The 12,518-nt window shown below is 35.0% G+C and overlaps 3 protein-coding genes across 3 annotated transcripts; all 3 read left to right on the top strand.

The window, feature by feature from the left end:
* Positions 1-850: 850 nt before the first annotated feature.
* LOC108572354 (arginine/serine-rich coiled-coil protein 2) lies at positions 851-4,663 on the top strand. Its single transcript, XM_017934575.1, has 5 exons — positions 851-1,025; positions 1,523-1,603; positions 3,039-3,151; positions 3,330-4,017; positions 4,104-4,663. Exons 1-5 carry the CDS (start codon positions 963-965, stop codon positions 4,398-4,400), a joined length of 1,242 nt encoding a protein of 413 aa, XP_017790064.1. The 5' UTR covers positions 851-962; the 3' UTR covers positions 4,401-4,663.
* A 705-nt stretch (positions 4,664-5,368) lies between these two features.
* Positions 5,369-6,872, top strand: LOC108572401 (cyclin-dependent kinase 1). The gene is made up of 4 exons (XM_017934635.1): positions 5,369-5,405; positions 5,786-6,081; positions 6,239-6,558; positions 6,629-6,872. Exons 1-4 carry the CDS (start codon positions 5,369-5,371, stop codon positions 6,870-6,872), a joined length of 897 nt encoding a protein of 298 aa, XP_017790124.1.
* Positions 6,873-8,383: 1,511 nt separating this feature from the next.
* On the top strand, positions 8,384-12,007 carry LOC108572372 (apolipoprotein D-like). Its single transcript, XM_017934604.1, has 5 exons — positions 8,384-8,412; positions 8,992-9,111; positions 9,196-9,322; positions 10,031-10,126; positions 11,257-12,007. Exons 2-5 carry the CDS (start codon positions 8,992-8,994, stop codon positions 11,676-11,678), a joined length of 765 nt encoding a protein of 254 aa, XP_017790093.1. The 5' UTR covers positions 8,384-8,412; the 3' UTR covers positions 11,679-12,007.
* Positions 12,008-12,518: the final 511 nt, after the last annotated feature.

The following is a 12,518-nucleotide window of genomic DNA, read 5'->3' as shown; positions in this document are numbered from 1 at the left end:
TGGCTTTTTGTTACCATTTTCTGACTGGCGACGGAGTTCCTTTGTCGTCGATGAATATGTGTATATTCCATACGTCGGACAATTTTGCACAACAGAGAATCGTTTCATTCACAACGTAGGTGAACTTTCAATGTTTTAGAAAAGGTGAAAAGAATATATTGAAATACATATTTATAAAGAAATAAATCCTTTTTTATCAATAAATTTTTTTTTATGGTAAAATTGTTTAAACATTGTTTTATACTGTAAAATAAAAAAAAACTACCGTAATTGTGTACTGAAATTTACTTTCTTAAAATAAGGGATTAAGAACTGTGAAATATTTTTTTCTGTTACGTAGTTGTTTCATGGTACAGTGACCGTTCCAAGTGCTACGAAAATCGTAATATTTGTTTGCCACTGTCACAGAATTAATTAGCATCTGGCTCACGAACCCGAGTTCGCACCTGGTAAAACCCGAGTACATATGTGGTGCACGCAACTAAAATTGAAGATTAATAATTCCAATGTTGCCTTCTTTTTACTCTAGAGAAGAAAAATTGTACTACTACTCCCACAAGCTTATGTTTAGTAGGTACTATAATAGAATATATGTATATTATTACCCTCATGGAAGGTGTTTCTATTTAGACCATTGATCGATTTAGATTGTTCCGTGAGAATAAGCTAGCGTAACGAAATTCTGGGAGGCGAGATTCAATCGATTGACCATCAACATGAAGAAATTGCGACGAAGTTTTCACGTTCGCGCCTAATTTTGCCGCCTGTACTGCATTTCCTGTATTTTCTCTCCTTCCACTTCCGCTTCGCTAACCCCCATTCGATGGAAGCGCTATGAAAGCACAATACATGCTGATCAAATACTCTCCACCAATGGCGTTTCTGCGCAAGACAGCCTAGGATCGACACGCTAAGATAGTCGTAACAATTTCGGACAGTTTGTGCCTCGTTTTAACGCCATTATGGATTCGTTAGCAAATTATGCTAGTGACGGGGACAATAGTAATAATTCGGAAGATCCAAAGGTGAGTATGTGCCTGTTCAGAAACGTCGTAATATTTCGCAATTATTTCGCCCATGGCACATCCTTGCCTCGGCATCCATGACGCTCAAGAAACTTTCTAGTATACACACTCGACATGGCTTCTGGGATAGGTTCTCGAGCCAGTGGACAATTCTTCGATTATTAACCAATACATTTTTTATTTTCCAAAGTTCACTTCGAGAAATTAATGTAGTTTCTCGTTGTTAATAACTTCTATTTGGCTCTAAAATTGACATAAACCTGTGAAGCAAACACATTTTAATTAATGTAATCTTTATATTCAATTTATTTTACTTTTATGCAATGTTTATTTCTCAAACCATGGTACTTAAATTTCAACTGATATTTTAAGCTACATTTTTCTGTTAGAATTACTGTTAATTTGTTATTAACAGTAAACTTTTAATATTGGTACTATGTGAGAAATTTGTGGCTTGTGAATTATTTAGTGCTTTATCATGAACATTATGTTCAAAGATACCATATGGGATACATGGTGATACCAGTAAGAGGGCCAGTGATGCTAACTACGACCCGGTGCAAATGGATATGAGTGAGGTACAGTGAAATTGAATGTTTGCAAATGCTTGTTTATAGTATTAAGTATGAAATGTTACAACAATTAATAGGAAGATGTGGTGTCTATGGGGGCTGTATGTACATGTAGGATCATATGCCTGATATATAAAAAAAGAAAGGTTTAGTACTTGGTTTTTACAGGTCATGTCAAAATCACCATTTATCAAATGCAATTTCACAATAGCACTTTTACTGCACCTATTTTGTACCAAACATCCAAAAGGAAAAATTTGTAGAAAAAGATTGTTTCATAGTGGTTTTATATGAATTGAAATAATTTTAAATAATTATTTCTTATTTATTAAAACACTATGTAGATACAACACAATGTATATAATACAATGATAACATGTTTTGTTAAATTTATTACCTTTGCTTTAGCGTTTATAGCAGTATAGTGAAATCATTGTATTATGTACATTATATCACTATGACTCAATGCACTCTTATCTTTTATTATTTTTACATCATCTTTTGATATATTATGACAATATCAAAATATAATTCATAAGATTAAAAATTGAAAAAGAAGTGTAAGACATGACCTTAAAGCTTGAATTATGGCAATCACTATGAGGGTAGAAATTCAGATATTTAAAATTTAAATAATAAGTAAATGGGAATAGTGCCATTTCGTGAGAAAATATTAACACGTAGCTCTGTTGGTAATACATGATACAATATCTACGCACCTCGGCAAGGTCTATGCTGTGTGAGGGTCTTTCAAGACTACCCCAAGTCCTATTCAGAAGACAGAGGTGAGTAGAGAAAGCTGGAAGAAGGTAACACTAACAAAAAATCAACCATCAAAGAAACCACATGTACAAGCATATTCGGGTAATATATAACTAACTGCTAATGCAGAAAAATATGAAGGGCCCTCATGTTCCTATTTCATTTTAATTCTATTCATCTACCAGATATTTGACTGGGATGAAATGATTTATAATAAAATTTGCAGTGAACAAAAATTTCCACCTTATAAAAACTTTTGTATCAAGTACAGCCAAGGATGTGAGAAAACCGAATTTAATTTTGTGAAAATTATTAGTGTTAAGAGTGTTCTCTTTTTATGTGCTTATAATATTAGGATGTAGTCACTTTTATATGGTTATTACAATTGTTGCAAAATTCAAACTTTACGTACACTGAATTTTGTGAATTATTCTTTCTTTTGTAACAATTACAGGCTCAAAGTATGTAATGCTGTTATTATAAATAATTGATCGAAATAGATTACAAAATAACAGTGGGTGAAAAATTGATTTTTGCTAAACTGAGGGTACTAGAAACAAAGAAAAATAAATATTTATGATTTATAATATAGTTCTTGTAATGTAAATTGAAATTTATGTTTCACTTAATAGAATGTGTGAAAGGTGCATAGTAACGTGGAAAATTTTTCTTTCTTTAGGAAAGCAACAACAACAATTCATCCAGGGAATCCAGTAGCGAAAGGGCACACAGTCCAGTGACACAAACAAAGACAGACTCATCCCGAACATTACCTTCCCCCTCAGACCAGAGGTAAGCTGGTTTGTTTATAAGTATATGGTCCTCTGAACTTACAGTAATACGTTTCTTTGCATTTTATAAGAGAAAAAAAAAACTTGCAACATACTTACCACATATAATATGTCCCTTACATGCAGAATAATAATACGAATCTGTGTGGTATACCCTGCAGAACGTAATCGTTTTACAGGAGATCTGATCATGAGAATCATACAGCAAATTCAAAAGACGAGCACAAACGAGGAGACAGATCTGACCGTAATAGACATATGAGCGACAAGGGACGGCGGTCATCGTACGATGATAGAAGACAACGAGAGAGCGGTCATAGAGATAGAGATATAAAGAGGAGTCGAGACGATGACAGAAAGTCTCGTGATGATGATAAAAAGAAGGAGAAAAGTTCTTCTTTGGGATCTAGTAGGGACGAAAAGAGTGACGACAGAGATCAAAAGAGCGACAAGGATCATCACTATCGCGATGATCGAAGGGATCGAAATCGCGACAGAAATGACAGAGATAGGCGTAGGGACAGGGACAGGGATCGAGATCGTAGGCATTCTAGGGACGATAGATCGAAAGATCGATATCGAGAGGATCGGGCGAATTATCACAAAGAGAAGGATCGCGCGAGATCGAGATCGAGATCGAGAGATCGCGCACCTCCGCCTTTCCGAACGATGAGTTACAGGGAAGAGAAAGGCAGAAACAAGTTAGCTCAATTGGAAAAATTAGGAATTGAACTTAAAGCTCCGGAAGGAGACACCGCGACGCCTGGGGTTCAGAATGAACAAAATTATTATAATCCTTTGGCTACAGCAACACAAGGAAAATATGCGGAACAGATACAGAAGAGGAAACTCTTATGGGCAAACAAGGTAATAATTACTTTTAATACCGATTTTCGTTTGTTAAAATAGAAAATTTTTTTAAATTATATTAGTCGTACAATTGAAATTTATAGTCGAAACAAGACGAAGGCAAAACGTCCACGGCAGCTTCCACTGCGAACACTTGGGTAGGTACAACATTCACCCACGACCAAGATGGAAAAGTAACGGCAAAGTTTAAACGATTGATGGGCATTAAGGACGATTTGCCGACTGCCCCACCTGCAGGTGCTAAACCAGATATATTAAAAAAACAGGAAGAAATGTTTAACAACATGGAGCAACAGTATGAAGTAGCACGTGCTACCACACACACTCAACGTGGCGTTGGACTTGGTTACGCCACTGGTGGCTATCAATTTCCTCGATAAAATGCAAGAAACCGTTTTGAACAATTACGATTAACAAATACCCAGTACAGGTGCAACACGATTTTTGTCTGTTGATTTTGCAATGTTGCCAGGTCGATTGCAAAACGGAGTTTTACATTTCATAGTCGTTATAAATAGTGACTATAGAGTAATCGTTAAGCTTATGAGATCCGAAAGATCTTGTTAGAGTTATGTAATTATATTGTAAACAGTAAAGAATAAATTTATTAAGACTCTGGAAATGACCCGGTGCTTTCGACTTGACAACGACCATCTCAGATTATTTTCTGTTCACGGAAGAAAATTGGAGAGAGGATGATTTTTTTATGCTACAAATGTGCTTATAAGATCATTTATATAATAATTTCATTGTATCTATACGCTGTGTGTACAAATACATAAGTACATTGACACGATTGATGGTTCTTTCTTTCTTTTTTTCTTTTTTTTTTTAAATAAACATTCTGAAATGATGTGTAGTTTTTCTTTATTTCCCTTATATGTATTTCCCGTTAGTTAAATATAATATTACGACATATAAATTAATTGATATTGACCGATTAATCCTGGTATGTTTAGAAATTTGCAAAATTTAATCTTGCCTAGTTACTTTTTTACGATGCTTGTTAAAAATGATTCGTTTGTTTCATGTTCGTATTACGATTTTTACACCAGCGTAAAAGCGCGGGCTTAAAAGCAACACCTGCGTTTCCGTAAATGCGTAAGTATCACGTCGTTAGCTCCGATTGGCTAGAACAAGGCCGACTGGTTACGGAGCAAACCGAACACTGAACTTTCAAACGTGTTTACCAATATGGCGTAACGACGTTTGAATTTGATCGTTACGTGACGGCACACTGGAAAAGTTTGTGATACATATATGAAACTTTATCATTTTCGGGCTATACTAAGCATTACGGTGTAGAAAGTTATTTTGCCAGTCTTGGGTTTCACGACAGGCATTCACTATGGAGAATTTCGTGAAGATAGAAAAAATCGGTGAAGGTGAATGCTTTTGGATAGTACTTCGCAGGTTGTGCGTTTGTAATTAGTGTTTTCCTTGATGTGTTTTTCGAGACTTCACTCGATTGTAATCAGAAAATACTTGGTATAAATTAATGTCAGAACGTAATCGATTGATCTTTAATTTATCGCAATCGATTATAATGGTTGTAAATTTTGTTGAGTCTATTTTTGATCGAGGTTATTGAAAGATGAATATTTCTGAAATCGATAATTTTAAGATGGCCTTCTTATGCTGAAAAATAATTGTTCGGGAGTACATCTGTATTTCGTTTGTATAATGGAAGTTTTCATCATTTTTATTGTTTTATGCATTATAAGAAAGCATGTGAGGGTAGTACTACAGTGAACAATTTTCACAGGTACCTATGGAGTAGTGTACAAGGGAAAACATAAGAAAACTGGAGAAATTGTTGCTATGAAAAAGATCCGTTTGGAAAGTGATGATGAGGGAATGCCATCAACAGCAATTCGTGAAATCTCTTTGCTCAAAGAATTACCACATCCCAACATTGTTAGATTGATGGATGTGCTAATGGAAGAAACTAGATTATATCTTATTTTTGAGTATCTTACCATGGATTTAAAGAAGTTTATGGATAGTTTGGGTAGTGGGAAGTTGATGGAACCAAAAATGGTCAAATCTTATTTATACCAGGTTTGGAATTATTCATGATGTATGAAATGAAAGTTATCATTGTGTATTGGTCATACATAAATTGTTTTGTAACAAACAAAAACCTTTACACAAAATTGATTTTAAGTTTAGAATGTTTTACGAAAGTTTAAAATAATTGTGCCTGATTCTATTTCAGATTACACGTGCTATTCTCTTCTGTCATAAACGTAGAATATTACATCGTGATTTAAAGCCCCAGAATTTATTGATTGACAAATCAGGGGTGATTAAGGTAGCTGATTTTGGCCTTGGTAGAGCATTTGGAATACCAGTCAGAATATACACACATGAAGTGGTTACTTTATGGTACAGGGCTCCAGAAATTCTTCTTGGTGCTAACAGATACTCATGTGCTATTGATATCTGGAGCGTAGGTTGTATATTTGCTGAAATGGCAACCAAAAAACCACTATTTCAAGGAGATAGTGAAATTGATCAATTATTTAGAATATTTCGGTATGTTGTATACAATATATCAAATTATAACTTAATGGAACATGAAATAGTAATAGATCACATTTTATAGGATACTAAGAACACCTACTGAAGAGATATGGCCTGGTGTGACACAATTGTCAGATTATAAAGCCACATTTCCAAATTGGATAAGTAATAATTTGGAGTCACAAGTGAAAACGTTAGACGCGGATGGACTCGACCTTCTGCAATCAATGCTTATCTATGATCCTGTTCATAGAATATCGGCACGAGCTGCCTTAAAACATCCGTACTTCAATGATTTGGATTTATCAAAATTGCCATCAGCATAATGTGGAAAAATTGTATGAAATGATTGATGTATATTTCTCAGATTTTGTGACGTTTTAATTGTGTGATTACATAGAGAATATGTCTCAGGGTATATATCAAAACGCTAATTTATTCACATGTATAAACACATTTAAGCTTTCTTTCTCTTTTCTTTTTTTTTACTTTGCTGATTGCATATGAACAATTCATGTTAGGAATTTTCATTTTTGCATTGAAACGATATTACATTCAAACAGTGCATAGAAATTTTGAAATGTGTATTGTGATAAATCATACTCCAACAAGAAGCATTCCGTTGTAATTTGATGATCGAGTGATTCATCTTCACTGCATAAAACCGGGTAAACTCGCTAATGATATATATTCGTTAGAATTCACTTCATCTTTGCTTTCTTCTATACTTATCACTTGTATGATCTGAATCAAAATGTGAAATTGTAAGTGCCCTTAGATATGCTTCTACCGTCGTAAATCGAATAGGAAAATTATTTTTTCACCGTTTGTAGCATATCATAAGCATTGTACTTGTAAGAGAGGAAGCACACTTGGTACTATTAGTTCAACTGAGGATATGCCTTTACTGCCATGTGTACATATCACCGAGAAATTCACACGCTTATTATAAAAAAATATATATATTTCTTTTGTACTTTTTATTCGGAAATAAATGATGATATTTTATTCGAGTACATCCCTGGATGCCGACCTCGAAGTAACTTCGATATTTACACCATTGCATATTCATCACTGATATCGCAAATCTTAAACTGTGTACTCGCACTGTTATTTTTTCTATATTGTGACGTTGTATTTTATCGCATAATGTGTAAATTAAGTTATATTACTACGGGTAAAAAGAAGGAAACCGTATGTGGTGCAGGCGATTCTGAGAACAACCAACTTGATTCGTTTACGGATGAAGATGATTCATCGTGAGCAGTGGTGTAACAAAGTCATTAGGTACCCGCACCTTCGTTTCTTTTTATATAGGCATAAACCAGCCGGCTTTTATGAGCAAAAATGTGTATGAAATCTGAATATTTCCGTCTCGTTCTTTGTATGTCATAGACTATCAGATAATGAGGTATTATTTAAATGATAATAAATTTAATATTATATGATATCACACATTTAAAATTATTTTATATTTTAATAAAAGATAGTAAAAGTCACACCTTGTTATTTTTAATTGTTTCTTAAGACAATATAATTTAATAGTATTTAGTAGTAATAGTGCACTATGTAGTATAATACAAAAATATTACCCAAAGTGTTCCTTATTGTCTCAGTGATTAGCATTTTGATTTTGCATTACGATGTAATAAAGAAAAATGATCTACTTACGTGATAGGTAGCAAAAGAAATGGATTCATTTCTCTGAATTCTTTGAGAAGAACGTGTTTGATCGGGCCACGTTAGCCCATTCTAAGTGTGCGTGACCCGTAATTGGATTTAGAGTGGGGCACATCTTATAAAATCCTTCTCCATTGAAGCTACTGTTTACAGTACCAGTTCAGAGACTGATGACGTCGTTTCACAGTGAGTATGCTCTTTGACATACGCGTTACATTTTCTGTTTATACAACTATTGTACATCGTAAGGGTCAACGACACTGACAAGTATATTTAATTAGAATTCACAAATATTCATATACTTCAAAACGGTTACTTTCACATTACACATTCATCGAATACACTGATCGAATACGATAATCGACTAAGTAAATTTTCCCAATTTTTCATCATTTATTACTTAAAAAAAATTAAAATCATCGTAGAAGAGTATCACAGTTCTTTTGTCATTCATTTTTTCTATGTCATTATTTCGTGAAACATATATTTACAAACCATTGCATAAATCAGCACTCCATGCTGACTAATTCAAGCACCACCCGTTATATAGCGCAAGATCGCTCTTTGCTTCGGGTCCAGAAAGAGTGATTCTTATCGTTAGCTAAATTGTGCATATAGAGGCACTATATTTCCTCCTAGTTATATATAAGTATATATAATTAGATATTATCTTCTGGTGTCTTGTAAATAAAGATAAAACAGCGACCTTGCACGTCGTGATCATTGCACCATGGAATTTCCACTCGATGAAAATTTTCTTTTCAGATGAAGATATTATTCACTATAATATTCCTGACGGGATGCTTTGTCCTCGCCAGATCACACACGTACCATTTGGGCGACTGCCCGCTCGTCGAGCCTGCGAAAGCATTTGAAATGAGCAGAGTAAGGAGGAAAAAGCAATAAGAAGAAATGAATTTCTCTATAGTTTTCTAACGATAAATCAGAATTATTTTCTGTATTCCAAAGTTTTTAGGTTTGTGGTACGTGATCCAAAAAACGTCTACAGCAAGCAAATGCATCACTTACAATTACACTCGCGATGAGGAGCCTGGAGTGTACATATTAACGCAAGTTTCGGATCATCCGATATTAGGTACGATATTCATGGAAAAATGAATCTGTTAACTGGGTTCACTTTTTGCTCAGAAATTAAATCTCTTCAATGTGGAATTGGACTACACCTATGAAGTGATAATAACGAAGAAAATAATTTAGAAAACCACTATGGACGCAAATTACGATGTCTACATATATGCGTATATAGAATACACGCATTGTATAAAATACACGAATGCCTTCAGTTTTTTCGTCAACCGTTTGGTGTCGATATCATTGCTAGATACACGGGGCCGTGATTTCTTTGTCTGTGCAAAGTATGATTCACGGCGGTTACCGAAGAATAGTCGGGGCAAATGTGCCGGTTAATCGGGCATTCTGGATAATCGGAACTCTACTGTACCTTCTTTCTATCGAGTATTTCCTCAATAAATAAAAAGTTGTATTTTAAATACTGATCTGTAAATATGTATATAGTAGAAGCAACGCAGAGAGATGATAAAAGAGGGGATCTGACTTTCCGTCTGTGAGTAATTCCAACAATAGTCGACGACGACACAGCGAAAAGGGCAAAATTTTTCTTTTGTAGTCGTTAGCGTGGTGTGCATATATTGTTAGAAGCTTTTTGAATTAATAAACAAGGAGAACGTCGGATCCCATCGGGACTCATAAAAGCATGTCAATAGGATAACTGTCTGGCAAGTGGGATGAATTATCCGTAATGAAGCGACGTCTCTATGCGCAGGTCTTACGCCATTGAAGCACAGATATCATTACACCGGTGAATTGACCGTTCCGGAACCAAGTACACCCGCAAGAATGGAAATTCGCTTTCCCCTGAGTAAGTACATGTTTGTGTGCAAAATTAAAGGAGCAGTAAATTTCGACCGAAAAATTGTTGATCTTTGAACCACTGTTTGAACGCACTAAACACAAGCACGAAACGCACACAGTGCAACCTCCGCGTAGTGTACCTGGGGTACTCCAATGCCGGCGGTACACTTTTCATTTAAAGTGCGATAAAACAGTGAAAAAAAATCATACGTTAACTTCTTAGAGATCGTTGTGAAGGGGAGACGTCCCTTTACAAAACCATCTCAAAACGAATATCCCAAAAAATTTGTTCAACTTCGTAGAGTCGTTTGAATTTGTAAAATTTGAAAAGAAAAAAGTAACTTCTTCCACTCGTTTCTGCAACAAAAAGCGATTTTCGAAAAGATTAAATTAAAGGTAGTGAAATTAGAGGCTTCACGCTTTAAAATGAGCCAAGGTAGACTTCTGTACAATTCTTTTTTGTAGCGTATTATGATCATGGTGGATGAAAGATGGCCAAGGATGAATCGCTTCTTATCCCTTGAATGATCTGAAGACAGATCTGTCTTGTGGAGGATTATTTGTAATTGTTGGAGGAATTATGATACGTAGAAGCATTGGACGTTAGAGTTTAAGGGGAATTGGTTCTGTCATAGGCAAACGAAGATATAGAAAATATAACAAAAAAAGATGTGATTTAATTAACCTTTTAAAATTACTTTTTTAAAGAATTTGTAATAGATACTAAATTAATGCTCGACTACTCAAATGGAACGCATGCATTCCTCTAATCGCGAAAGAGTTTAATGGGAGATTTGCCGATTGGATTATTAAAAAACAGAATGGTTAAAAACGCAGAAAATATGAAAGCTTATAAAACAACGAGAATATAACTAATGAAAAATTCCATAAAATACAAAAAACAAAGAAAAAAATTCCTCTGCAGCAAAACTAAATTTTTTCCCCAACCTCTACATCCTCCGTGCCAAATTATCCAATGGCATCCAATCGTACCTAATCCCTTAAGAAAGAAAGAAATTTCTAAAATAAATTGTTGCTGTATAAAATAATAAAATTTGGTAAATTCTACCAATTAATTTTCAAACTTCCTTAATTATTCTTAGTTCCATGTAAATAAATTTTGCAATACGTTCACAGACCTAATCGGAAGTGCGTCTCACGTGGTGGTCTCCACGGACTACCAGAACTACGCGGTCATTTTCACCTGTCAGAAGTTGAAGTTCTGGAACCGTCAGAGCTTGACGATCTTGTCCAGGAATCGAGACTTAGACAAGACGTACTTGATCAGGATACGCGATATATTATCTTTCTACGGAGTGGGTCCGTACGGTCTGAGCAACATCCCTCAAACCGGATGTCCTCATGGTAACAACACGTTGGACATTAACGTGGATCCAAACACTTTCACGGCTGAGAATATTGAAAACGTGGTTCGTAAGGCTGGACAGAAATTATGCGACGGTGTTGAATGGGTGGTTAGTGCAGGAAGCAAAGTGTACCATAAGATAGCCGGAAGCGAGGAGAAAGAAACGAGGAAACCAGAGGCGAACAGTAGATGAACCATGACGAAAGGCTACGAGAATAGCGCAGTCGAATGGTTACCTTAGATTGTAGCTTTAAGACGCGATTCGATTGTTTGTTTTTTTTACAATTTAACCTTAGTGACGATGAATATTTATTTTGTTTATACTCATCGAGAGAATATTCCTTTTTTCGTATAGACAAGTGATATTTGTACACTGCAATAGAAATGAGGTAGAAGACGTAGGGGGAGAACCAAAGACTATGTAACTAGAGCTACGATAATATTTTTACGTTGATAACTTTTGCAAATAGAAAATGAACGTTGTCGACTTGTAATCTCCGAGACGAAATAAACAGATTGTGCAAGCGTAAACGCAGAGTGTTTCTTTTCGTATCCAATTATTTAAAACGAAAGAAAGAAAGAGAAATCGACTAAAAAATTATTGCGCTTTAAAAGGATTAAATCTGCGAGTAGAAAGTATCCAGATTTAGCCTCTGCGTAAGTCTACCAATTAATTTCCAATCTTCCTCAATCGTTCTTAATTCCAAGCAATAAACTGTCACACAGTCGACGTTTTATAAGGAAAGAAAATTGTATTGCCTTCGATTGGCTTGCATTGAGGGATAGTAACACGTTCTTCAGAATTTAACAGTTTTCAAAAAATCCAAACGAAAAAGGATATCCTTCGAGTACTGTCGATATTTCTCTATAATTAAGTATCGCAATGTGACTTGGTAATTTCTTCCAAAAATTCTGTAAAAAACTTTTAATTCTTTCGGATGGATTAAAACACATTGTGGAACGATTGCAAAAATCTCCGATCGAAGGAAGAGTACCGCGAGAGCGTGACTCCTGCAACCGCGCGCCGGCGAAT

This window comes from Habropoda laboriosa, unplaced genomic scaffold (assembly GCF_001263275.1).
Source record: "Habropoda laboriosa isolate 0110345459 unplaced genomic scaffold, ASM126327v1 scaffold65, whole genome shotgun sequence".
NCBI lineage: Eukaryota > Metazoa > Arthropoda > Insecta > Hymenoptera > Apidae > Habropoda > Habropoda laboriosa.
Note: the sequence above shows the minus strand (reverse complement) of the source record. Positions and strands in the feature narration are given on the sequence as shown.

Bases quoted from the DNA above. Each gene is read 5' to 3' on its own strand.
- LOC108572354 (XM_017934575.1), top strand. From the start codon at position 963: ATGGATTCGTTAGCAAATTATGCTAGTGACGGGGACAATAGTAATAAT. The intron at 1,604-3,038 runs GTACAGTGAAAT...TTCTTTCTTTAG, and splicing joins TGCAAATGGATATGAGTGAG to GAAAGCAACAACAACAATTC. The intron at 4,018-4,103 runs GTAATAATTACT...TGAAATTTATAG, and splicing joins AACTCTTATGGGCAAACAAG to TCGAAACAAGACGAAGGCAA.
- LOC108572401 (XM_017934635.1), top strand. From the start codon at position 5,369: ATGGAGAATTTCGTGAAGATAGAAAAAATCGGTGAAG. The intron at 6,082-6,238 runs GTTTGGAATTAT...ATTCTATTTCAG, and splicing joins TCAAATCTTATTTATACCAG to ATTACACGTGCTATTCTCTT. The intron at 6,559-6,628 runs GTATGTTGTATA...CACATTTTATAG, and splicing joins CAATTATTTAGAATATTTCG to GATACTAAGAACACCTACTG.
- LOC108572372 (XM_017934604.1), top strand. From the start codon at position 8,992: ATGAAGATATTATTCACTATAATATTCCTGACGGGATGCTTTGTCCTC. The intron at 9,112-9,195 runs GTAAGGAGGAAA...TGTATTCCAAAG, and splicing joins AAGCATTTGAAATGAGCAGA to TTTTTAGGTTTGTGGTACGT. The intron at 10,127-11,256 runs GTAAGTACATGT...ATACGTTCACAG, and splicing joins GGAAATTCGCTTTCCCCTGA to ACCTAATCGGAAGTGCGTCT.